Source organism: Lissotriton vulgaris, chromosome 2_1 (assembly GCF_964263255.1).
Source record: "Lissotriton vulgaris chromosome 2_1, aLisVul1.2, whole genome shotgun sequence".
In the NCBI taxonomy this organism is placed as follows: domain Eukaryota; kingdom Metazoa; phylum Chordata; class Amphibia; order Caudata; family Salamandridae; genus Lissotriton; species Lissotriton vulgaris.
This window is the reverse complement of record NC_141687.1, coordinates 1,574,634,767-1,574,661,907: the sequence shown is the minus strand read 5'-3', so window position 1 is coordinate 1,574,661,907 and position 27,141 is coordinate 1,574,634,767. Positions and strand designations below refer to the sequence as shown.

The window sequence follows — 27,141 nt, the reverse complement described above, 5'->3', positions numbered from 1 at the left end:
CTTTAAAAGCATTTCTGCAGGCAGGACACCTATACAATCAGGGACTCAAGCTCCAAACCTAGAGACAGGTCATGCCACGTTTTCAGCTTTCAAAGCTCTATCTGAAGACCAGTTTAGGAGATTAATCTCCTCGATTAAATCTGGCGCACCCCTCAAGATACGTGTCCACCCAAGAAAGTGCATATGATCCTAGCACAAATGGTACAACACCTCTCGCAGATCTATTAACATAATATTTAAAGCGGGAGTCTTCCTCTTGCATTGGAAATCTGATCTGCCCCTTTAAAAAAAGGCTACCCATAATACCTTAGACCTGAACAACTACCGCCCTATTTCCAGGCTTTCTTTCGCCGCACAACTGGTGGAGAAAGAAATGAATGAACAGCTAGGATGACACCCAGTTCGGGTTCAGGAAAAATCACAGTACTGAATCCACACTGCTGGTAGTCACAGAGGAAATTCGAGAAACTTTAGATAGCGGAGGGACTGCGGCTCTGTTTCTGTTGAATCTTGCCATGGCCTTTGATACGATCAACCATGATATCCTGGTTGACCACATGCCGAAGTTGGGTATGTGGGCACTGCACTTAATCGTTTATAATCCTTCCTTGCGAACAGACAACGGAGAGTAGTGCTAGGTAAGTTCACCTCTAAATCCTTCTCCCTGCCTTGTTGAGTCCCACAGGGCTCATCATTGAGCCCAACGCTTTTCAACCTATATGTCATGCTGGTTGCCACATTAATCAAATCATTTGGCCTTTCCCTAGCTCCTTACACGAATGACACACAAACTGTGGTGTAATTGGCCAAAAACAAGAATACTACAGGCCATGCATTTAAGAATTGTATGAGGAATGCCAGTAAGTGGATGAATAACATTTGCCTGAGCAAAAACTAAGGTTATTCTTTTCAGCAATAATCCATCATTTGGGCTGCGGGATGGTGGCTTCATGAACTAGGCTCCCATCTGAACCCAGTGACCAAAGTGAAAAATTTAGGAAATTTTAATAGATGAGGAACTGAAGTTCAAAGATCAACTCAGTAAAGTCACATCTGCCTCCTTCCGCTCTTTGAGGCTAGTTAAGAAAATTGAATTTCTGCTGTCTGATCTTTTGCAAACAGCAATCACTTCTCTTTTACTTACAGAGCTTGACTATTGCAATAGTTTATACCTAAACCAATCAGTAGGTTCCTGCAAGAAGCTTCAGACCCTGCAGATTCCTCTTTAAAATTCCTAAATTTGAATCAGCATGAGGGGCTGTTAAGAAACTTCACTGGCTGCCGGTTAAACAGCATATTATGCTCATGGCACTCTGTTTGGCCTTTAAGTCACTGCAGGTCCATCATGTTTTAAGGACACGCTTAGATCGTACTAGGGTCAGTTAGGAACTTAGTATTTGCCTACTTTAGAAGAACAAGCTGGGGTGGGAAATGTTTTTAGGACTACAGCCCGACTCTGGAATAGCCTACCCCTGGAACTCAAAACTGTCCGTAGCTATCAATTTTCAGAAAATCTTTGAAAAGGTGGATTTTTGTTCAACAATAGGAGCTGTGCTCTTCCCTTGAATTATCAAGGTTCATCACAAGAACACTAGAACCTGTAGCATCTTCTGTCTCTTTAGTGCCAAAAAGCCCCAGGCCAAGAGTTTGCGCTTTACAGATTTCTCATTTATTCATTCATGCAAAAAGGCCAACACATGCGTCCAACCCCCCGCAGGATGACAACCTCATGCTACACATAGCCTTTGGCCATGCGCCTCAGTGGATTGGCCTCAGAGGGTGTGGTCAACCACTTGAAGGCTGCCTACCCAACACAGTGTATGTCCTTTGGTGTGCATGGCATAGGGTTGGCTTTCAGGCTGTAGGGACCCCATCCATGGGACATTTTTGTTAAAGCTGAAGGGGAGCAAGGCAGTCCTCCCTGCATCGCTTCACACCTTAGGGACCCCAACCACCGGGGCCAAACATTATTTGTAAAGAGGAGGGGGGCATGTGGCCCCCTCCTTGAACCAGAAGGGGCCCCAGGGATCCCATCCCCAGGGCCAAACCATATATGTGAGGTAGAGGGGAGCACACAGCTTATTGGCCATGGACACACTATAAAAAAGGTGAGGGGTATCGCATGTTATTATAAAGGCCCACGTCCCCGTACCTATTGTGGCCCCAGGGATCCCACCCCCTGGGGCATTTCTAAATTATGGGTGGGTTCACAAGTGCCCAACCGGGGACCCACCCACCACCAAATTGGGTGCCACAGGCCAGCCCAGGGGCCCTGCAGCCCAGCTCAGAGGGAGCTGCAGTTTCTGCAGGCTTTATCTAGGGGGGACAATATCTGTTTCCTTGCCTGCAAGAGTGCAGGCAGGGAAACAAAAGTCTGCTCCCACCCAGTGGTGCACGTGCTGCTGCAAGCAGGGAAGGAATGTTTGCTACTGCCTGGTGGGCCATTTAAAAATGCTTCTGTCAGGCAGGAGCATACATATGTCAGATCACACCTTAGTTTCTGCAGGAGTGATAGGATTTCCATGAAGTATGTTCCCAACTTCACCCACAACTCAGACAGCCCAACAGTAGTCAAAGCCAATCTAGGTGCAATGGGGGATGAGGGGATGGGAAGAAACAAAACATAGGTCCCACTGAGTCAGTGCAGTGAAGACTGAGGTACCCGGATATGATTTTGATAAGTCTTCTGAGTAAAACAGAGAAGAAAGAGGCAATCAATGACTCTGCTGTTATGTGTAGGCAATGGTAGTGCATATATTAATGAATATTTGTAGGGTATGGATACCTGAGTAACACCCTTCTTCCATTTATGTAGAGTGAAAGACTGAATTTACTGACATGTAATGCACTTTACTGAAGTAACAAAGACTGAAAGGATTAAGTAGCAATAAAAGTTACATACATCTCAGGTGTGGCATATACATAAGTGAATATAGCACCTACCTTATATTCTAGAGTGCTGCACTTTAACAGAAGGCTCAGTATAGATTGGAATAGTAAATATCAGGAAATAGAGATAGACCGCCAGATTCATGAAGCTACCATTATGCGATTAGCAAATTACGAAAATCTGAGAATCGCAATTTGAGAATCGCATAATGGAATTCATGTACAAATGCGAGGAAAAAAAGCGATTCGCAATAGATCGCAGTTGGTGATTCGATCTTGCTGCAATCGCAAAATAATCGCAGAATCGGCAATTTCCTAAGCCGAAATTGCGATATCACAAACAGCGATATCGCAAATTGCGATCAGGCTAAGTGTGAGATCGCAAAAACGGGAAGTCGCATTTCGAGCCCACTGATGACATCACAGCCAGGAAGTAGGCTCACCACAACCACAAACAGAACACAGAGCCAGGGAGTGGCAGCAGGAAACTGAGGAGCACCAAAACCAACACTCTGCAGCACCCCAGCCTGAAAAAAAGTATCCAAAGATGTCCCAGGATGCAGCAGGGAGCAGTGGGCAGGAGAGGAAGAGGAAAATAAAGTTTTTATGCCAGGCTCTTTGGAAAAGACTCCCGGAGGGTGCCAGAGGCAGAGAAGCGCAGGATCTGGCAGCGCATCCGCGCAAAGGTCAATTCTGTTGGTGTGACCTAGCGCTCCATTGACGACATAAAAAAGCGCTGGTACGACCTAAGAGGACGTTCCAAGGAGCGGATTGCTGAGAGGCTTGGGGAGCGACTGGCCACCGGTGGAGGGGAACCTGTAGCCACACCGAACACCCCATTGGAGGACCTGATTAAGGACACCATTGTGCCAGAAGCCTGCGTGGGGGTCCTTCAGCTGGACTCATCTCGACCGAGCCAACAACCTGAAGGTAAGTGCCATGCGACTGCGACCCAGTCCCCTAACAATGGCCTTAAGTCCTGAGCTAGCAACATGACATCCCCAACAATGCAGACCACTCGGACTCCGCATTCACCAACTTCCGCCAGTGCCTCAACAACATCAGTGTCTGGATGACTGATAACCACCTCAGACTAAATGCAGACAAGACGGAGGTGCTGTTTTTCAATCAGAAAGATCCCATCCCCTCCTCTTGGTGGTGGCCCACGGCACATGATCCCGCTCCCTCTCCCGTTCACTCTGCTCGTAACCTGGGTTTTCAGTTTGACGACTCCCTCTCATGCAAAACTCAAGTCAATAAAGTGACCTCTGCCTGCTTCCTGAAGTTGCGCATGATCAAAAAAATACTCCCCTATCTCCCTCTGGATTCCCGCCGTACAGTTACCCAAGCCCTCATCACGTCCCACCTGGACTATGCTAACAGCCTCTATGCTGGTGCCCCCCAGTATCTGTTAGACCGGCTTCAGATTGTCCAGAATGCGTCGGCCAGATTGATTGGTAATATTCCCTACCGTCAATCAGTATCCGGGTATCGTAAGGAACTTCACTGGCTACCAGTGGCCAGCCGTATCCAGTTCAAGATCCTTACCCTTACCTACCGAGCCATCAACGACCTCGGACCCAACTACCTGAAAAAACGTGTCTCTATATCTCGCTCCATCAGATCCTTGAGATCCAATGACCTCCGCCTCCTGATCTCTCCCCGTTTCAGACTATCTAGAATGGGTGGCAGAGGGTTCAGTGTCATTGCGGCAAAACTGTGGAACGCTCTGCCAATCGATCTGAGATTCTGTCCCTCCGAATCCATCTTCCGAGCCAAACTCAAAACTTGGCTCTTCTCTGGACTCTGATTTCACCCTGCTGCTCTCCATGCTCTATGCTCCTTCTTCTCCCCGGGAGGCTCAGGTTCTAGCGCCGGGACACCCCTTCGGGGGTAGCTGTGCGCTCTATAAACCACATAAATAAATAAATGCTCACCAAAAAAGCCCCATTGCATTGTGGAAGTTGTAGTGTAATCATGTACCTGCAGTTAGCCCAACACTGCCAGAGCACTCAATGCAAAGTCAATCCAAAAGCCAGTCAGGGAAAGCAAGGCTGCATGCATGTATCAACATTGCCTGCGCAAGATACATAACTTTAATCATGCACCCTTTCACATTACAGGTGCAGGCGAGCAAGCCAGCACGGACAGCGAGGCGCTGCACATCGCCGAGAGCCAGAAGGACACTGAGGGTGAGGGCCAGTCCTCCCAACGACCCGGCCCATCACAGCCACCAGCGGTGCACCCACCACCACCAACACCACCACCACCCCGTGCGGACAGGGCCACCCCTGCAGCCACAGCCGTGCAGCCAACCCCCCAGCAAACAGCTACAGCAGTGGTACAGGCTCCACCACCAGCGCCTCGGAGGCAGACGAGGCGCACACCTGGTGCCAGGTCACACACCAGCGCACTGAGGCACCAGCAGCGCCAGGGCCCAGCAGGCACCGCCAGGGCACTTGAAACACCCGATCCAGGCCTGGCCATCGAACGCCGCATGCTGGCGGTGCATCGCACACAGGCGCGCCACATGGCAGCAATGCTCACACAGATGCAGGCAAACAGCCAACACATAGCCCAGATGACCGCTGCAGTGCGAGAAAACAACCAGCTGCTTGTATCCCAGCAGGACATGACCCGTCGACGCCACCGCCAACTACTGGACCGCCTATCGGCCTACACTAGGTCAAACCATGTAGTTGGTAATGCTACATCTTAGCTGGCACGAAGGTCACTCGCCATGCAGGCCCAGATGGTGCAGTGTTGCCAGGATGTGGCCAGGTCACTAGACCTACTCACCGCAGCAGTGCTCTGCAGACAACCCACTGCCCATAAAGAAGCAGAGGGGGCTGACAATGCAAGTGAGGCTGCGTCGACCAACAGCAGCGGATCCTTGCCACCGTTGCCTGCACGTCGCCGCAGCAGCAGGCCAACATCAGCAAGTAGGGCCAACACCTTCCCTCAGGATTCGGAGAGACGACTTGGGGCGTCTCGTCATCACCGTCCGTGAGGACTCTGACACTCAGAGGGAGGCCATGCAGTCAACCCCTGCAAACCCCCTACCCCAGCATGGGGAGGTATGGAGCAATACTCTCTCCATCAGACAATTGAATACTTAAAGGCCAATTTATTGTGATTTAACAATAAAGATGAATGGTCAAACTTGATACACACTCATGTCATTATTACATTTGTCATGCATGGGTGCAGTGTTGTGATAGGGGAATGTGTGCACTAGAAACAGTTCGTAGTGATGTGGTTGCGGCGCCTGTGTCCTTCAGCAGGATCTTCTCCGCGTGCATGACGTTAATGTGGAGGTGGCCAGTTGTCACCTTCAGACTCACTGCCAGATATCTCCACTGGTATCCTGCGCTTGGTAGCAATGTTGTGGAGTATTGCACACATGGCCACGATGCGGCAGCAGACCTCAGGTGTGTATTTGATGGCCCCACCAGTCTTGTGCAGTGTGCGGAAACGGCTCTTCAATAGGCCAAATGTCCTCTCTATGCAATTTCTTGTCCGTATGTGTGCAGCATTGTAACGCCGTTGCTGTGGTGTGGCTGGGTTGAGGTATGGGGTGAGGAGGTACTCACGTAGACCATAGGCACTGTCACCTGCGGGTAATGAGCACAGGGTGAGTGCCTATTCTGCGCAGATACATGATCAAAGTGTAGTATTTGGGGACATGTGTACTTACCCAGTAGGTGTCCTTCGCCAAAGTCTCCCCTTGCCAGTCGTGTGTGAATGCCGCTGTGCCGGAAGATGAAGGAGTCGTGTGTGCTGCCCGGATATTGTGCCACTATGTCCGTGATGATATTCTTGGCGTTGCACACCATCTGGATATTGAGGGAGTGGTAGGACTTGCTGTTGCGGTACATGTATTCCGTTTGTGCTGGTGGGCAGATGTGGATATGGGTACAGTCAATGCATCCAATTACATGCGGAAAATGTGCAATGTTGTAGAATTTCAGCTTGGTGTCATTTAAGTCCTGTTGGGTGGTTGGGAATGAAATGTAGTGGTGTAGCCGGGTCAGCATTGCATCCAGAAAACTACTGAGGCAGCGGGACATGGTGGGCTGGGATATGCCCCCAGCGACAGCAACTATCCCCTGGAAGCTTCCGGAGGCCAGTAGGTGCAGGCTGCACAATACCTGTACATGGGTGGGGACGGCATTGGTTCTCCTTGTTGGATGCTGCAGCAGGAGGTCTAGGTCCTGGATCAGCTTAATGATCATTGGGCCACTTAGCCGGTACTTGGCATAGATTTGCTCCCTGGTTTGGTTCAGAAGGGTGACCCGCTGCCGGAATATGCGCTCCTGGATCCTACGCCTGTTCTGTGCTGCTCGCTGCAGCCTACGCCGCCTGACCACCATGTAGAGTCCCGGCATTGTGAGAGTCCTCAGTCTCCAGCTGCATGTCCTTTAGTGTGTTTGGTCAGACCAGCACCTCTATGCAGTTAACTTTATGTGTGCAGCATTGTAACGCCGTTGCTGTGGTGTGGCTGGGTTGAGGTATGGGGTGAGGAGGTACTCACGTAGACCGTAGGCACTGTCACCTGCGGGTAATGAGCACAGGGTGAGTGCCTATTCTGCGCAGATACATGATCAAAGTGTAGTATTTGGGGACATGTGTACTTACCCAGTAGGTGTCCTTCGCCAAAGTCTCCCCTTGCCAGTCGTGTGTGAATGCCGCTGTGCCGGAAGATGAAGAAGTCGTGTGTGCTGCCCGGATATTGTGCCACTATGTCCGTGATGATATTCTTGGCGTTGCACACCATCTGGATATTGAGGGAGTGGTTGGACTTGCGGTTGCGGTACCTGTATTCCGTTTGTGCTGGTGGGCAGATGTGGATATGGGTACAGTCAATGCATCCAATTACATGCGGAAAATGTGCAATGTTGTAGAATTTCAGCTTGGTGTCATTTAAGTCCTGTTGGGTGGTTGGGAATGAAATGTAGTGGTGTAGCCGGGTCAACATTGCATCCAGAAAACTACTGAGGCAGCGGGACATGGTGGGCTGGGATATCCCCCCAGCGACAGCAACTATCCCCTGGAAGCTTCCGGAGGCCAGTAGGTGCAGGCTGCACAATACCTGTACATGGGTGGGGACTGCATTGGTTCTCCTTGTTGGATGCTGCAGCAGGAGGTCTAGGTCCTGGATCAGCTTAATGATCATTGGGCCACTTAGCCGGTACTTGGCATAGATTTGCTCCCTGGTTTGGTTCAGAAGGGTGACCCGCTGCCGGAATATCCGCTCCTGGATCCTACGCCTGTTCTGTGCTGCTCGCTGCAGCCTACGCCGCCTGACCACCATGTCCTGGCATTGTGAGAGTCCTCAGTCTCGAGCTGCATGTCCTTTAGTGTGTTTGGTCAGACCAGCACCTCTATGCAGTTAACTTTAAACAATTTTTTTTTTTTTTTTTGCTGCTTACCACCTGGTTTGAGTTCTCCTTAAATTGTGCGTCGCTAATAGCGATTTTCGTGTTTTTCGCAATCTGCGATTTTTCATGAATGGCAATAGCGATTATTTAGCGACTTCGCAAATGAATCCTTGGTTTCTCCCTATTTCCGATTCGCAAATTGGCAGGTTTCAGGATTCTGCGATTTTATTTGCGAATTTGCTATTTTTATTTTTATTTAGCGATTACGCACTTTTGCGATTTTCACTTTAATGAATAGCTTTTACTCAATTTGCGATCGCAATTGCGAATTCGCAGCTATTGCGATCGCAAATGAGCTTCATGAATCTGGCTGAGAATTGCTAATTGTATTTCTAAACTAGTTGAGAAATTAGGTAGAAAACTCGAAACACAAAAAAGGTGTAGAGCCTTTAGAAAACATAACAATGTCCCTATTTCTTTGCTTCAGCAGAAAAAGAATTTACGCATTTTTCCTTCTTTTCCAAAGGTTTCTCATCTCACTGCATTCAAAGACAGATAAATCAATCACCAATATATATCATATAAGTATATCTTTTAAGCAGGAGCACATATCACACGAGCGCAGCGCATGTTATCACCAATAGGATTATCGACATGGATCCTTTGAATATCCACATTTTTCTCCATGTTATTTCATGCAGAAATACCAGAAGCTGAAGCAGGAGCATGGACTAAAGGACACAGTGGAATCCAAGGAAGGCGATAAAAATGCTGAAATCGTGTCTGCAACTATGACCCAGAAATGGAATCTAGGTGGTCAGATGGTAGAAAGCTGTAGGCGCGAATGCTAGAATGCCAACCAGCTTCCTGCTGGGGGAGCCTGGCTTCATGCCGATAGTGCTCCGCCCGCTGCATCCAGCAGTGATATTGCGGCAGGCACAACAACATATTTTATCCTGCCTGCGATATTGCGAACAAAGAAGCTACTGTGTCCAGGGTTAAGATGCTCAGGGAGGGGGAGCCATACGTCCACACCCCCTTTTTAGTTTACAGCAGCCCCAGGGGGATCTGGTCCTATTGGGCTTTTAAGAATCTGGGCTGGGGGGGTCGCTTGGGGTACCTGGGGCCCAATAAGGCTCCAATATGGAGGTCACACAGCCCCTTCCATTTTGTGTCATGGCACTGGGGCTGGGATCCCCCGCACCATACCAAGGCTCGGGAAAGGGGGTCATGCCCCCCCTCCAACAAAGTAAACATTCTGCATCACCCTGGCCCATTCCGCTCTTTAAAAAAAACAATTGCTGCAGATTAATGGATGCTGAGCAAAGCTTCAGCAAACCATTTTTAAATAGGAGAGGTTGTGGCCGAATAGGCTATGGTTGTCGATCTCAAATTTGGGGAACTAGGTTCGAGTCTCGGCAATGACGCTCAACATCCTGTGATTCTGGGAAAATCACTTAATCTCCTTGTGCCTAACAAAAATGAATGTATCCTTTTGTAACTTGACTGGTGCTCATGTAGAGCACTCTGATAACATATATCTTTGGGTCAAGTTTGCCCTGTAAGAAACTCCGGGAAAAAAAAAGATGCATTTGGGTCCAGGTGAGGTCCTTCTGGAGCCTCACCACCAGGTTTAGGGGCCAGAATATCCTCACCCTAAGTATTTTTTTGCTTTTTTTGTAGGACTCTGGACTAAGCCCCAAGCCCTATAATGGATGCTGCCACATCCTTTTTGATGATGTTGGCAGCCAATCAGAACTCTGCAGGAGATCTGATGGTACAACAGATCCTCCATAGCATAAAAAATACAACATTTCGAGCATTAATTGTTCAAAAAGTATTGAACCGATTTACACAAAATTCTGCCAATTTTAGTGCAAATCCGTTCAGTGGTTTGAGCTTTAGTTGTGTCCAAAGTTCTTATAGAAAATGTAATAAAAAAATGCATTTTCAGACCCCTTGTCAATAGGTAGCTACAATTAGGCCTGAGCGGTGAACTCTTCTCTGTTCGTGGAGTTTTCTGAAACTCTGCGCTCCACTGAGCTTGTGGAGCTCTGAAAAACTGCACTCTGTGTCAAATTGGTGAGCGCCAACTAGTGAAATCCACCTCTCTGTGAAATTTCTCAACGCTGGTGGTCAGATTTCTCAACGGGGACGATTGCGCATGGTTATGACTGCTCGCATTGAGAAACCTTCTGATTGCATTGAGAAAGCTGCACGTCGGGTAGAAAATCTACTCAAGCAGTCTTAAAAGAAGGAGCGTCCTTTTTGCGCTGCACATGGGGCTGTGATTACTGATTTTACAGCACCGGACATACTCCCGGCGCTGAAAATGAACGCAAACGGCATGACCAAAAGCACCACTTGTAGCGAACCTGCATTTTTTGGTTACTGATATCTACCACAGGCCTAGTTATAGTTTGAATCAGATTTCCATAGGAAAAGCACTTTCACAACTTGCCTATAACTTTGCTGTTGTTTGAATAATCCATACAAAATGTTCCCAAAAAAGGGTGATCCGCCAATTTGGCGCCTAGAAAAGGGAAGGTAAAAAAAAGTGTGATTCCCATTTGAATTCTCTTTAGACGCACCTGCAGTCAGAACTGCTGGACGGAATTACACAAAATTTGGCATGAAGATAGATTTTTCTTTACAGATCACAGTTTCAGTTATGCAGTGTAAATCTGTTCAGTAGTTGTTGAGAAATTCAAGAGAATCAATATATTTTGCGATGATTTGGTTATTTACCACAATGATCCTGCCCCCGGCCGTCTGACGCCACGGTGGGCGTGTGCGGAGGATGGCCGGAGGGCGTCCAAACGACACCCACTCATTATTTTGCCGATAGCGGAATTCGCGCCGTGGTCCATGGGTTAAAAGATGAGGAGAGTTCTATACCAGAGACATTAACGTTTATTGAGATTCCAGTACTGGTTTTTCTTGTTTGGAAAGTACTTTGAAGGTGCTACTGGCAGGACTAGCAAATAGAAGATTATGCATAATGGTAGCCACGGTCTTGTAACGAAATTCCGGATTTATCTCTGGTGTATTAACTAGAATTACATGGTGGATAATAGGGCCCTGCTTTGAATCATGGTTCACTATTTGATACCAGAGAGAATCATGGAATCTCTAAGCATGCTAATTCCCATATTTGAGGAATGTGTTAGCTAAAAGGGAACCTAGACTTGAATATCTTTTCTAAGATACAGCTTAGACTTGATAATTCAATGAAACTTTTATATTCTGTACATATTTCGATGGATGAGTGCAGTGTAAAAGGAGACTATTTTCTATTTGCAAGTGTTTTGTTCTATTTTTGATGTCAGAACAAAATTGAATATTTTGTATATAGAAAGTCTCAAAAATTATTAATTAACTTTTTTGTAGTAAAGTATTGTGGGTGGACAGCTTCATATGTTTGGGTGGTAGCATGACAGGAAAGCCAATTATTTTAGGTAGGCTTGTTTTTTCATTATTTTTTTCCTAACTTTTATTTACTCACCATTACTAAAACAATTGTAAACTTCCAAGAACTACGATGCAGACACTAAACACTCCCTGATAATTGTCGGAAATGTCTACAGACCACTTTCTGTGCTGGAGGGACATATTTTAATGATTTGTTGGGAACAATGTTTCCTTACGCCGTCTAAATATGGTCCCTTTATTTTCAAGCAATAGCTGAAACAGCAGCCATTCCACTGCATTTTACCGGTCGCTTCGTAAACCAGGCCAACCTCTTACATTGACAAGAAATAGGCTGAATGCTTAAAATTCACAATAGTACAAGCCATATTGTATAATATTTTGTAACATGCGAAATTAAGAACAAATATTCAGTTCACATTTATATGGCTAAAAATAAGTTCCCCATTTGCTTGTGTCACTGAGGAAAGGCAGATATGCATATACAGGTAGGTAATATTTGCAGAGCTATGGTCTAGCATTTACAGTACATTAGACTAAATGTTATGACAGTCACACCACACACCTTATTCAAGTGGTGTCTTCATCAAAGCCAAAAGAACAAGCAGTGCATTAGGAAAAAGAAATACATTGAACTAACTATAATTTACAAACCTGTTCCACTTCCTATACCTAAGACATTGATTGAAGACTTCCCTTGTCCAGTCCTGAAAGTAAAATGGATATGTTTTATTGCTGTGAATCAATTGAACGATATACTTATGCTTTATCAACATTTTGTAGTAGCATAGAAGAAGACATATATCTAAGTGTATCATCCGAGGACCATTGTTTCTCTAATCATACACATCTGAATTATTACAGAAGTGCACTTTAATGGATCTAGAGAAAACAAGGGGGACCCTATAATTGGCTGTGGACCAAGGGTTTGAGTCAATTTCAAAAGGAAAACGGTCCAAAGCAGTTTCAAAAATATGCAATAATGATAACAAGACAAGCCGTGATGAGATGCTATATATTTATCCAAGTCCAGCCGGACATGGAATTTATTTTCATAACAATAGTTGAATTGTTAGTGCATAAGCAACATTTCAAGAAATAGAGAGCACAATCCTGTGCTTTACCGCAGAAAAGAGAAAGTGAAGAATAAGGAATAGTTGTGAGGAAAGGAGATATCGCAGGCAAAAGAGAAGTGAGCAAGCTGGACACTTTTAAATCAGCATTACAAGTGTTTTGCCAGAGTAGTACATACAGAAATTGGTACACATTGGTTTTACTGTATAACTACTGTAGAAGGTTGACGTTTTGATCCCGCGCTCAAGGGTACAATGGGATCATCATCAGGACTGTACAAAATTACTATGCCTGGTAAAAACAATGATGCGCCTCCTTAATGAGGGGCGGCGTGTTTTTGAGGAGACGCTTTACTAAGCCAGCTGTTGTGACTTCTAGGATTCACTCGGTATATTCTTAGAATAGAAATGATTATCCGTCCAAAATTGAGACGGGGCTCCTGAGGCTCAGTTCGTCGGTTAATTATACCAGCATCATCGGAGGGAGACGATCGAACGCGGTAGCTGTCTGCTAGGCAATTCAATCGTTGGCGCCAGCGGTCCTAGATAAGGCTTGGATCCGCGGCAAGAAGGAACGATGTCCACGTAAGCACGGCTGGCTGGTGCAGATCTGCACTTCAACTTGGGATTTAAAACCACTTTTCAAGCCTTTAACTCCCCTTTTATTACAAACAAGTCACCCCTTAGGTAGGCCCTAGGTAACTTTAAGGGCAAGGTGCTGTGTTAGTAAAAGGTAGGACATGTCCTTTTAAGTTTTACATGTCCTGGTAGTGACAAACATCTAAATTAGATAGCAACCTGATTTCTTTAATACACTTTTAAACTGTAATTCCTTAGTAGAAAGGACAAGCTGCATTTTACATCTTTAGAATGGTAATGATACATCTTCTCTAATGGTAAAGTTGTATTTAACATTATTATTTTAGAATGACACTTTTAGAAAGAAAATTTTACCAGACTAGAGCAACCCAATATTCCCCTAGGAAACTGGGTAATTAAGTCAAAAACAAAATGTTCCTGGAGCAATTATTTCCAGTATATTTTGTGATTTGTTGGTCTTTAAATCCAACACTATAATTATTATGCAGAAGATACAATTTACAGAATAACCAATATAATGAAATAAAACTTAGGAGTACTGGTCAGATAACATTTTCTTATTTTGTTTTCACAATTCTTCTATTTATCGTACAAAGATTAATAATATATATTCAGGGTTAGATTTACAATTGCCAATATTATTACAAAAACACTGTCAAATCATCAAATACAAATTTGGGCATTTCTCTGCTCTTACTGCTCTGTTAGTCTGCAGCCTGTCTCCAATAAATGTCTATTGTGGGAGACAGCTACACTTAGTGTATTCCCTCTAGACAGTTTCAAAAACAGGAAGGTTGTGTGTAACCAAGAACTGATCTGCATTCACCGGCATTATGATAGCTCTTCCTGTGCAGATAGAGAGAGGTGGAGCGGCCACGTATGCCCACCTGAATGTGCATTGTCCTGTTTCCCATACAAATGGTTGATTACCCACTACTGATAGTCTGGAGCCAGGGCTGGGGAGAAATGGACACATGTGTACTTCAATGGACTGCTTTAAAGGCACCCCACTTCAAAGGCACAACTGGGCTTAAGCACTGGGGCTTTGACCCTACCAAGAGAATACACTTCTGGACCTGTGAGGAACTTTACCAGGAGTAAGGACTGCTGTGCTCCAAGGATTGCTGATCTCTGTCCTGCTGAGGACAAGGACTAGACCGATCTCACTTGAACTCAGAGTGACCCCAAGGGCATGCAGACATGCCCTCTGTTTGGAAGTCTCCGGGACATAGAAGACTTCCTCCAACTATATAATAGCACCTCAACTCTGCCATCTGTAAGTCTGCACCTGCCGAGTAGTGCCAACCTAACGTGGGCCCTTGAATTGTGACTGCTGCTGTTCAGACCAAAATCAACGCAGTGATGACTTTGAGCTGGTCGGGAGCAACGCATTGCCCTTCAACACCAATGCAGGTGCTGATTGACAAGATCATTTCTATGGACTGCCTTGCTTCACAATGATGGACAGTGTGGCTCATGGACGATGCATCACCTGCATCGTAAAGGGGTTCATCGAGGAAGCCATCATCGCCTGCTCAGATCAGGACAGACGCATCGAGTCTCCGAATTCGATGCTTCCTCCATCCAAGTTTCTTTCAGCAGGACCTATGTGAGTTCTATAGCCGGCCTGCCCTCCATCGTGGTGAGCCTGAACTTTGGATTTACCTTGGTCCAGTGCAACTCTGGTTCTACTTATTGGATTTTGTTGTTTTGGCATTGTTTGTTTTATTTATCAAAATATAATCTACTTTTCTAACTATGTGTGGAGAATTTTTATGGTGTTTTCATTGTGTTACTTTGTGTGAGTGTGTGTTTGTTGCACAAATATTTTACATATTGTTACACATTGCCAATTTAGATAAGCCTGACTCCTCTGTGCCAAGCTAGCAGAGGCGGAGCACAGGCTACCTTTTTGTGTGTATCTAGCTTAGCCTGCCTAGAGTGGGTGTTACTGCTTATAGAGGGTGCCTACTCTGACAGCCAGAACACCTAGTTTTAACATTGGTGGTCAGAAGTGAGGATAGGACTTGTGTTTGTGCAGCACTGTATTGTACCTCATTGTTCACAACAACTCTATACCAAGACCAATTCAATTCTCCCTAATTTGGCATCTTTTTACCCAATACTCATTTTTTCCTGCAATATCTGTGGCCTTATCTAGAAATATGGAATCTGAGCTTGCCAATCTGGAGACCAAAATGTCACAGAAGTTTTGTCGTTTGGAGAATAAATCACCACTTAGGTCAATTTGTTCCACTCATTCTTAATCATGCATACAACCTGCATTAATTGGAAATGAGACCATACATTCCCAATAAATAATCCTGACAACATCAGATGCAATAATGTACAAAATTGATTTATTGGTTAAAAAACAGCTAAAATACACAAATGATCATAAAGACCATAGTACATGATAGCATTATTGTTCAACAAACAATTCTGACAACACATAAAAATAAACCTAATAGCACTATATGTTAAGTACCAATATGAAAAAATAAAAATAAAACAGAGAAAGAGTACATATTACAAGTTGTTGTGAACCTATCTAGGACCCTAATTAAATATTCCCGATTTATGCCCTTATGTGGTTATAACAAATCATATCCTTATAAAGGCATAAGAATAATATCCATATTTAGTAATAGCCAATGAAGTCCAAATACGGCAAGGCTACTTCCTTAGACTGGAATACGAACATGAATGTCCTCTGTCAATCGAAATTCTGCCTCTCGAACGGTACACCTGTGTAATATACACGGACAGATTTGCACAACACTACGTTGTGGAAAAACAAATTTACAATGCTGCGTGCGCGATTGTTAAAGGTCGCTGGCACTTAGGTAAATTCAGACCAATGGTCACTGAAACAGAATCACTCAGAAACTGTACAGCACAGCGAGCTGAAATAAGATCTCTAAAGATGGCGCTTGAAAATGCTGATCGCGAATTCTCGACACTAATAGTGTGCCATTCACATTACTGCAGACCTGGATTAAAGACAGGTGCTACATTAAAGCATAAAAAGCTACGGGAACAAGTAGTTCTTTTACAGAATGAACTATGTAAGACTCACGTGATACATATGCAGAGTCTTCAACGTGATGGCGTTCACGTTGCAGGTAATTCATTGGCTGACAGAGCCACAGCGGCAGCTGATCACTCGGCTGCCGTAGAAACAAAAGAGCGTACAATAAAACAAATAGATGGGGAAACGCTGCTTGCAGTAAAAGCCTCAATGGAAGGCAATTATGCGGCGTTACCTCTAAATTATCCACTCGGAAATACATACATAATTGATGCGAACCCCGTTCCGTTTGCTCAGAATCCTGGAGTGGGGGATAGAGTAATTCCAAACACGAACCGGAGAATCTTCTTGATTCAAGAAGCACACACGGGATTAGGTCTGAGGCACCAAGAGATCCTAAAATCTCTAATAGAATTACAATCAAAATACTGGTGGCCGGGGATGAGCATGCAAATTTATAACTTTGCAATGAATTGTCAGGACTGCAACAGAGATCGCAGTTGTGAACCGGACCAGACACCTCTATTAGACAGTATCAGGCTATCTATACACAGACATCCAGACAGAAGAATGCGATCCCATAATTATTAAGACGAGATTCGTTTGGATGTGCCCCACGCTCGGCTGACGCCAGAACTGTTATAAAAGATTTGCGAGTCTTTATCGGCACATACGCAATTGGCGTGCTACATTCTGACAAGGGTCTTGCGTTTAGCTCTCGGGCTTACAAGGAGGCCATGGCCTGCATGGGCATTGCATTGCGGTATTCTAGTCCATTCCATCCCGAGGTAAATGCGGTAGTGGAGAAAAAAAAGTGACATAAAGCAATCTATAACAGCGAGGGAATTAGGTTCGGATGACGGGTCGGTCAAACATCTAACAAGTGTCCAAATTAGTCTTAATAACATGCCAAGAAATTCTCTAGGAGATATCAGTCCGTACAAACTTTTATTTGGTATTAGAATGATCATCCAGGATTTGGATTGTCAGACTTCAGTGGTGAAACAAAAAACCTTTGATATCAAAGATCGTTTGGCTGTTTTACAGGACTTAAATGAAACAAGAAAAAGTCTAAGTAACGAAAAGCTAAAGCCAACGACCACTGAAGAAAAACCACCTGTCCCAGCAAGACCTGTCTGGATTCCAAAGATTGGGGATCTGGTCAGAGAAAACATCGCGGTGAAGAAGGAATTTGGGCCTTCTTACAGGAAAGCAGTACCTGTCTAAGCAGTCAGCGGAACAAGATCAGTAGTACTACTGTCCCTTGCTGGTAAAAAGGAGAACCGAGTTGTATCAATCGACCTGGTGAAACCACAACCATGTGGCCAATAATAAGTAGTAGGCCCAGTGGACTCCCAAGAAATAGCAGAAGACCAAATCTTCCTACAATCCAAGAGGTTCAAACTGAGAGACTAATCACATTTGGTAAACCTACAGTGAATAAAAGAGGACTATGCAACAAAGCCATGGAACTTGTGCCTCTTGAAACCCAAATTGCAACAGATCATCAAGAAACACCTGCCTACAACGATGTAGCCCCGAACTATACAAATGTAACACAAGAAAATCCAAAGATCAATGGAAATCCGGAAGCAATTCCACCAATTGACAGAACTTCATCTGGCTACTTTATCAACTTTGATGACTTTTCCGATGATCCAAGTGAACATGGAGACAAGCCAGCAACAAAGACTCTCAAAAAGAAAATCACAGAGCTCTCTCATCAACTCAGAGAAACATATCTAACTTCACCATGGATTAAATTATGGATTGTGTTAGGTACACTTTTCCTCTTTATGTGGCTCATCTTAGTTTTAGGTTTGGGTAGATTTATTGATGGAAAATATAGTACAATCGACACAGCAAGTCAGAACATCAACTTAGTCCTGAAACCACACAGATCTTCTCACATCGAAAAAAGAGAACTATCATCAGTGAACATCACAGCCATCCCTATACCTGGTGGTATAGCATGGGACAAAACTGACTATGAAATCTATGGCCCGGTTGAGCTCTTGAAATAGCCACACCAATTTAAGATCTCCTTAACTGACTTTGTATCACCCAGTACTTTCTCTGATGATTGGGACTTTGAAAATATTAATGATCTGATGTCAGATTTAGAAATGTCAGCAACATTTGCAGAACATGATAATTTACAGGGTTCGTCGAATTATGAGGAAATGTATTGTTTCAATCACTTTGGGCATCACTATCTGCATAAATCTGGTAATCCTAGAAATGTTTTCAGTTATAATCAGTGGGAACATTGTCCAACTCCGCCAAAAGGCAGTTCAAAAAAATTTTATGAGAACTTTCCATACTTCTCAGGGTTTAATAACACTAATCCAGAAACGGTTTATTTCAAAATGTTAAATAAGACAGGAGTGAAAAACATGTTGACAAATACTAAACTGATTTATTCTGAAAAATTTTATGAAAAAAATGTCTACATTTGGTTTTGAATTTTGGAAAAATAACATTGAGACAAAAACCATCTGGGGTACTAAAGAGTGGCAGGTACAAGGTCTAGAATCATTATTTAAAGCCTGCATGATCCCAGAACAAATAATGTTCCTGAATGACACCATTCAACAAACAACCTGTCTTGGTCTAGCCAAGATAAAAGATTTAAACAACCCATCTATACCAAAGCCTATGCCTGATAGAAACACCACTACAGATGAGGGGTTAGACGTGTCCTATATTTTAAAACAAAACAGAACAATTCCTGATTGGAACAAATGGTTGATCTGGCCCACAGACACAAATAACTGTCAATGTTAGATTCCTGAACAAAATACAGGGGTTCAAACAGAACAGGCCAGATCCAAGATATTCCCAGAGACAACATCCAGGGATAATTACAACATACAGTGTAGGAAAACTATGCCTCAAATGGCTACAGATATCCACATTTCTTGAAATTAAACAACACTTAACTTTACTTAAAGAAGGTGCTGACTTGCGAGATTTCATAATGGGACCTCGCAAACAGCGCCAAAAACGTTTCATATATGCCGGTATATACGCAGCTTACAATGAAGCTTGGAAAGTAACACAAATTGAAACTGCAGAAAAAATACGAGAAATTGATCGTATTCATTTGGAAAAATCACTTTCTGTAGTGGGCAATGGGTTAACGACTCTGTCCTCCAGAATTTATTCACTGGACAGCATTGTATCATCTGCTATTGACATAATAGAACAGGATATGCTAATGTTACAACATGGCCAGTCCCAATTACATTCTATTGTACAGCTAGGCTGGACGTTACAAAACCTCCGTTCAGGCTATGTGCCATGGCGTCTAATCAACACAACATCATAATTTTCTCTCTTTAACCTTACTGATAGACAAATCTCATTGGCACAAAAAGGAGCAGACTATACAGTGCTGAGCATTAAAAAGCTAGAAAGATTACCATCGACAATGTTAGAAAGACCTGTCATTGAATGGATAATACATGGCACCATTACAATATCGATAACAACTTTTCAGTTTCAATACTGCCAAAAGTATATACCAGCAGGCCTGTGTGAAAGGTTGGGTAAAGGATACATCAAATCGACCTGGAAATTGCCTTATACACATAGATGTTACAGTGAGGGGAAAAGAGAAGTATTTCTTAGTGGTGACAACTGTAAAAAATCACTAAGCGGTACACTTCTGTGTCAAGTTATTAACTTGCATGGAGCCTGCCAAGGTTCTACAAACAACCTTTCATGTCATCTGCACGGCACCCCTGCTACACTGATAGAGCCCTTTTTCAGACAAATTTCCAACGGTAGCTATGTAGTATATAGTGAGCACAGCTGTTGTGGCATAATGCCAGGAAAAGCCTATCTCGTGAGGGTTACTTCCAGGGTCATTTGTTGTATGCAAGTATTGTATCCAAACAGCAATCCAGACATGGAGCAGCAATTTGGCCTTCTGTGAATATCTCTTCTATTCGAATTGATAATTTAAGCAGAATGAAGTCTATTCTTTTACAGACAACTGTGCCTTTAACCTCGTCCAAAGAAACGTATGATCTGCAAGTTGCAAGGACAGCGGCAGAGATACATACCCTATTATCGACATATTGCCCCGTAAATTTCATAGAAATGTTAAGCCAAATCTTAAACATGTCAGATACCAGTGGCATCGCACATGTATTTAAGACAATTTTTTCGGGACTGTTAGCACCCTTTTAAACAGTTCTGGGCATCTTCACGAATTTTGTCCTTTCCTTTTTCGGTGGCCTGCCTCTTATTTTTGGACTCGTAGCAGGAATTTTATTTTTGTTCCTTCTGCTCCGATATGGAAAGCCAAGTCAGGACAAAACTCAGGCTACGATTGAAGAAACGATCCCAGCAATACGATACCCAGACCGTATCACTAAGGTCCTCGGATTGGCCGGCTAAGAAATCTAAATACTACCTGGTTTCTTTCATTCAGACCGATCTGGTAAAATTGCATCTTACCTGTGCTTCGATGTCTGCTATGCGGAGAAGAATGCGTGTTGGACGTCTGTCTTACACTACCATCAGCAGTACCAATGGATATCGATGCTTTGCTTTGTACGGTAACGACTCATGCAACGTGTTGTCCCCAGCGGCTACCGATTCTGATGACGGCATTAGTTGAGACTTCACCATTACGATTAGGTGGGGGTGAAGTAAGAGATGAAAGCGGCACCACACAGGTACAACCTTCTGTGAACATTGCTGATCTAAACACCGATGATGGCAATGCATCGCATATATGCACCATTTCTGATTTTTCAGCGTTGGCCCAACTTTCACCTACTGTTGTAGTCAAATTTTTGCTGGTCTAGCTGAGGTAATGCTCTCTCCTAATAACGAGAATAATATTTGAAAAGAAAAAAAAAGCGAGCACACAGCGTTCCCTGAATTCTGAATTTGGCCTTCAGTTTTGATAAACAGCACTGCTGAAAACGTTTGGAACTATTTTTTCCCATGAAATCGAAATTATTTTTCCCAATTCCCAAAATATTTTCCTTTTTTTTGGCACATGATACTCTGCTTAAAGTAGAACAATTCTTAGAGAACAGAACTTCTATTTTTGGAGACTCTAGAGACAATATTTTGAAATTAGCCTCTAGTACATTTACGATCTTGTATGAATATGTGATGAAATGGTCCCGACCTTTTCTTCTGTATTAAGAGCCATTTCATGAATGTAAATTTCGTGATTCATTCAGTCAACATTCTAAATGAACAACATTTTATCTGAATGATACCACTGATTAAAAGCGTACAGTATAATACCATTTCAAATGCATTTGATGTATTTTGGGGTGGGCTGGAAAACACATGCATACTTATATGTTTATATATTGCTTAGTTTTAGTAATGATGCACATTATAAGTGGAGTGGGTGTTGTGAACGTATCTAGGACCCTAATTAAATATTCCCGATTTATGCGCTTATATGGTTATAACAAATCATATCCTTATAAAGGCATAAGAATCATATCCATATTTAGTAATAGCCAATGCAGTCCAAATACGGCAAGGCTACTTCCTAAGACTCCTAGAAAGTACAACGAGTTCTTTAAACAAACCAAACCTCCAGCAACCCGGGAATTCCCCCTGCTTTTGTTTTGATTTGTCCTAGACCTCCTGCGAGTCCTGAAAGAACTGCCAGTTCTTAGTGACAGTTCTTATTGACGTCTTATTTCCAACCTTACGTCAAACAGGGCGCCTTCCAGGTATAAATATACCAGCATTTGCCTTAAGGAACACATGGTGGTTTGGAGCAGAGCGGCTATCTACTTACCCGAAGCCCAGCTGATGCGAGTGCCAAAGGAAGCCGTCCCTCCCATTTGACGCACTGAGAAAGACGCTGTCTTTTCTCCTGCCAAGAAAATCCAGCTCCAGTGTTTCCAGTCACCCTTGCGGGTTCCTGGGAGATCGAGTCCTGAGAACAAGATACAAGACTTCCTTCATTCTAAAACCAAGGTACGGAGCTGATTAGACCCTTAGAGAATTCTTGATTCAGATTCTTGGCAAAACTAACTTAACTTAAACTGCAACTCCCTTACTCCTTCCCATGTACTAGTCTTAGGTTAGGTACACTGGGGTAGGCGTATCTTAGAAACACCCGTTGAGTATGTTTCGTCAATTTTTATCATTCTATATAATTGTATATATTTTATCCGTTTTAAGTATCATATGGCTCAGAAACCATATCAATGCTTTTACAGTATTATTTCATAATACTCCATTTACTGTACGCACTTTACTTTATGACAAGTATTGCAATTGTGGCAATTCACTTCTCTTGCATGAGAAAGAAGACTGCTCAATAAATAACACCTTTTATTGAAAACGCCCGTCTCTCTATTTTTCTGCACTCTGGTGAAACTAAGCATGCACAATTGACGAGTGAAATAGCTATCTATTGTTTTCACACAACTCTGGAGATATACTCCTTATTCTGGAGGGAGAAAAGTTGTCATGTTTATGCGGTTGTCAGAAGCTAATCCCTTCTTGTCTAATCAGGGAATTTAACTCCTCCCTGTTCATTCGAGAAAGTTTCTAGTGACCTCTGAGCTAGCTGGCATACCTAATTAAGCCTAACATATTCAGTAGAGACCTAGTAGACCTCAGTCCTACGTCTAAACTGCCGTTTATGTTATTCCAATGCGCAGAGCCTATTGAGAATATAGGAACTACACTACAAAGCCACACAACCCTATGTCATACATAGCATACACATCCGTAAGGAAAACCTTTCAGGGCTAATACCTGGTATTAATCAATTCATAAAATGCAAATTTTTCTAGCCACTTGAGAGGTTGTGCACTTTTCAATGGAGCGTCAATCTGGAGACCTACACAGTGGCCCAGCTGAAGGGATTCTGCCAAGAAAGGAGGGTGTTCTCTAAGGAAAATGGCAAAAAGGCAGAGCTTCTAAAAACTTAAGAGTGTAGGCAACAGTTCACCATACAATCAAAGAGGATGAGGGATCAGAGTTTGAGAAGAAATTGGAACTGGACCTGTCTGGAGGTTTTGTCATGCAGTATACTGATGTGGGGGTAACATTCTCCCAGGACTGGATGTCTGCAACACACCAGGCAGCAGGTTGTCTTCAATGAACCTGTCCCCAAAAGAGCTGAAGGACAGAAAGGAGGAGAGAAAGCTTAAGCTACAGTTTGCAAAATTGAAATTGGAGAAGGAGCAGACCCTTGCCAAGCTGGAGAAGGAACAGGCCCTTGTTAAAATGGAGAAAGAACAAGCTCTAGAAAAGTAGAGACTAGCCATGTTGTAGAGGAAGATGTCCTATTAGCTGAGTCTCAGAAAGCTTGTCATAAGGGCCCTACAAGTAGTCCATATCTTAGAACAACAAGGAAACCCAAAGAAGTCGACCAGGGACCTTGGGAATCAATTCTTTTAAACAACAGCGGTCCCTAGAACGGGGAATAGTTCTTCAATAAATATAGACTCAATAGTAACTATATTTGAAGTACATGTCCAGCGGGACAGAGGTCTAATTTTTACTTAATCAGCGATAGATAACAATTTCTAACAGAACGATACATAAAGTGGGACACAAGCCTGTGTCCTAGTAAGCATTACAGAAACAGGAAGGAAGCAGGGAACCAACTGAGGGTTCAGGCACTGCTTAACGGTTTGTTGCAAACAGAGAATGCACGGTGACAAAACAAAAGAACAAATCGCAGAGTACACCTTTACAGTTTCAATGAACAGATGTTTTTGCATGTATAAGGTGCTTTAAAGTGTCGACGGCGTTTAGATCCAGCTTGAGGGTAAGTGGATCATCATCAGGACATGGGGTACATGCCTAATAATATATTAGCCTGTTTTGCCTGGGGAGGGAGAACGAACAATTAGGGGAATGTTCAGAAAAAATTGGGTGACAAAGCATTATACAAAACTCAGAGAATTACATGCAGGAGTTGTGTATTGTAAAAGGGCAAGGTGATAGAATTCCATCAGAGCTGTAGGAGCAAAGAATGAGCTAAGTAACGTGAATAAAAAGAGCATGGACGTGATGACGAGAGTCCAACTTGGGCGCATATATGAAGAGGTAAAGGCCCACATCGTGGAATTAAGGGGAGCCAGTAAGAGCATGCAGAATGAACCAATGTCAAATGTCAGGCACTCCAAGTGCGGGATGAGGGAGAAGAGATTTGTGAACATTTATCACACAACTTTGTGCATTAAGGGCGCTCAACACCTGGGATCCAATAGTTGCCAGACCATGGGTATAACTAAGAAATACATGTCCATTTGAGTTGGGGGCAGTTGACCAAAACCTACACATTTCTATACAATTCAGACGGCTGATCATAGTTGCATTATGATTTGTGCATGTTAAAACTGATCAAAATTTGGCATAGTTGAAACATACATCCAGTTGACCCTTAATGGATACATACATCAAGGCGGCGCAGTGAAGGGGTGGGGAAGAATTATAAGCATACGAACAGGCGTTCAGAGGTCAAGTGACTTGAAGGTTAAAACAAAGCTTTGGCATGTAATTTTGATAGAATCTGTGCAAAAACCAAAACGGCGCAGTCTTATTGGTTTGGGAATTATGTATGCATGTGCAGGATTGTGCGAAGAGCGGTAGAAGAAGCCCGAAAGATCTTACCAATGGTTCAGCAGATGTTAAGTGCGATCCGAAGTAATGAATGAAGGCACTTTGTAAGAATCGGGGGGTATGAGAACCTTAGGCCGACCCATTCAATGTAGGGTTGGTTTAGATGAACCTGTATAGTACATAAGGCACCTAATTGGTGTACTGGGTGAGTGAATTATGAAGGGTGGGTAAAATGGTTGATAAAAGCTTACCAGAGTTGGGTCCGGGGGCTGGATCCCAAGGGCAAAATGGCAAGGCTATCACAGCAGGATTGCCTAGAGGGGGGTGGTTAAAAATTAAGTTAACGGTTGCCTATTGGGAAGATGGGCAAAAACGAGACGCATGAGGGGATACCTTACCGGTATTGCTGAAAGGAACGGTGGCTCGATCGCGGGTTCTTGCTGAGTGTCAGTGCACTCAAGGAGGGACTCAGAGTTCCTAGATGAGGGGAGAGGCTTGTCTCTGATATGTCCGCGTGGTCATGTGACTGGGGACATAATACTAGACACTGAAAGGGGATTAGACGTGGTCCCAGAGTGAGCACCGTCTTGGAAGTGAGTTGGAAGTAGTCTATAGTAGATTAGGATGAGCAACCTGTGAATCTGGTGGATCAGAAGAAGTGATTAGAAAGTGAATAAGTGGGTAGTGTGACATTTGTGCAATAAACAATTCAGTTATTTGGCATGAAGGTACAGTTCGTAATGAAGTACATTATGACTATGTTAGTGAGGCCCAATCCTCAAGGCGGTTGAGACCAGTGTTCAAACTGTCCGTTTTCAAAATCCATTTTAGCTCCTCTTTGTCCAGTATTTTGGAGATGTCCCCTCCTCTTGGGGGTAGATTTACCACCATGATTACTGTCCATTGAATGTCATTTTCGGAATGTACATTTTGCAAAAAGTGTTCCACCAGGGGTGCACTTGGTGTTTTGCATCTTATTCAACTCCGATGCTGAGAAATTCGTAGACAGATCTTCTGGGTTGTTTGCCCTACATATATCTTGTTGCACGGACAGAAAATAGCGTATACAACATTACATGCATTGTAGTTGGTAAACATTTTTAATTAATTTCTGATGTTTTTATATACAAATTCTTTGCATTCTATTGCAAATTCGCAGACCACACAATTGCGACATTTAGCATGTCCCTTAAGTGGTGATGGCCGCCCGCACGTCACGTAGCGTACGTGACGTGCAACACTAGAGCGCTCACTACACCTATTGCATTGCAAATGTGTGTTTACTCTACCCTCACAACATCAGCAATCTTTTTCAAATAAACAGTAATGGAGGCCATTTCAAAGTCAAAGTAAAAAAAAGTGCTTTATTTTGGCCAAAGGCCATAAAAGTTACATACAAATACAATTTATGTAAAAAGTGAAACTCATTTAAATGAATATGCACACAAGCATCATGGCTAGAATAAAACATACCAATGGTGGATCAAACAGGTGCAAGCGAATCTCTGATGAAAACGTATCCTGGTCTGCCATGTTAGTCGGAAACTTTCAAAGCTAATATTAAACGGGGACTCAACCATTTCCCTAGTGGCGTCCAACAATATAATCCCCGAGCTCCCTGTTAGGACAATTGTACACTTTATCTTATACAGATTTGGGGGACCCATTATGAAATCTCCACAAATATTTCTGGCAGCAGTATAATTAAAACATGTAAAAAAAAGCAATATAAAAAGTGGTCAACCATTATGCACAAACCATTATGCAGGAAACATTATACAGCAAGGTAATTACAAAGACTGTTTTGCTCCAGCAACCTGGGGTTATTAGATATTTGATTTGCCTGAAAGGGAGGCATATTTTAGGCATCCATATGGCACTATAGCAATTTGAACCCAAGCACCCGCAGTATACTAGATACAAATTGGGACCAGGATCCTTATGCAATATTTCATTGCCTACAATTGATTATCGAGATAAAGTGCAAATGCTTAGTAAAGGCCAGAGCCAAATTTCTAATACAGTACTGGGTTATACATACTAAGCTGGAGCATATATGACAAAGATACTCAAAAAAAGCCAACCAGGATATCTGGCTCAACACTTGGATTGCATGTTTTGAATTCCAACTTCTTAAAGGCCAAACTGCTTCCAAGAACAGGAT

General features: G+C 43.5%; 1 protein-coding gene across 3 annotated transcripts in view; it reads right to left on the bottom strand.

Annotated features, from left to right (window-relative positions):
- Positions 1-27,141, bottom strand: part of LOC147732925 (histamine N-methyltransferase A-like) — a 248,382-nt gene that overhangs the window by 184,773 nt on the left and 36,468 nt on the right. For 2 of the 3 annotated variants that reach the window (XM_086957460.1, XM_086957459.1), the window contains exon 3: positions 12,354-12,406. In XM_086957460.1, the coding sequence (XP_086813586.1) occupies positions 12,354-12,406 (53 nt within the window). Of the gene's footprint in view, positions 1-12,353; positions 12,407-23,409; positions 23,492-27,141 lie in introns of those variants that run through there. The other variant, XM_086957461.1, reaches the window with a different exon arrangement.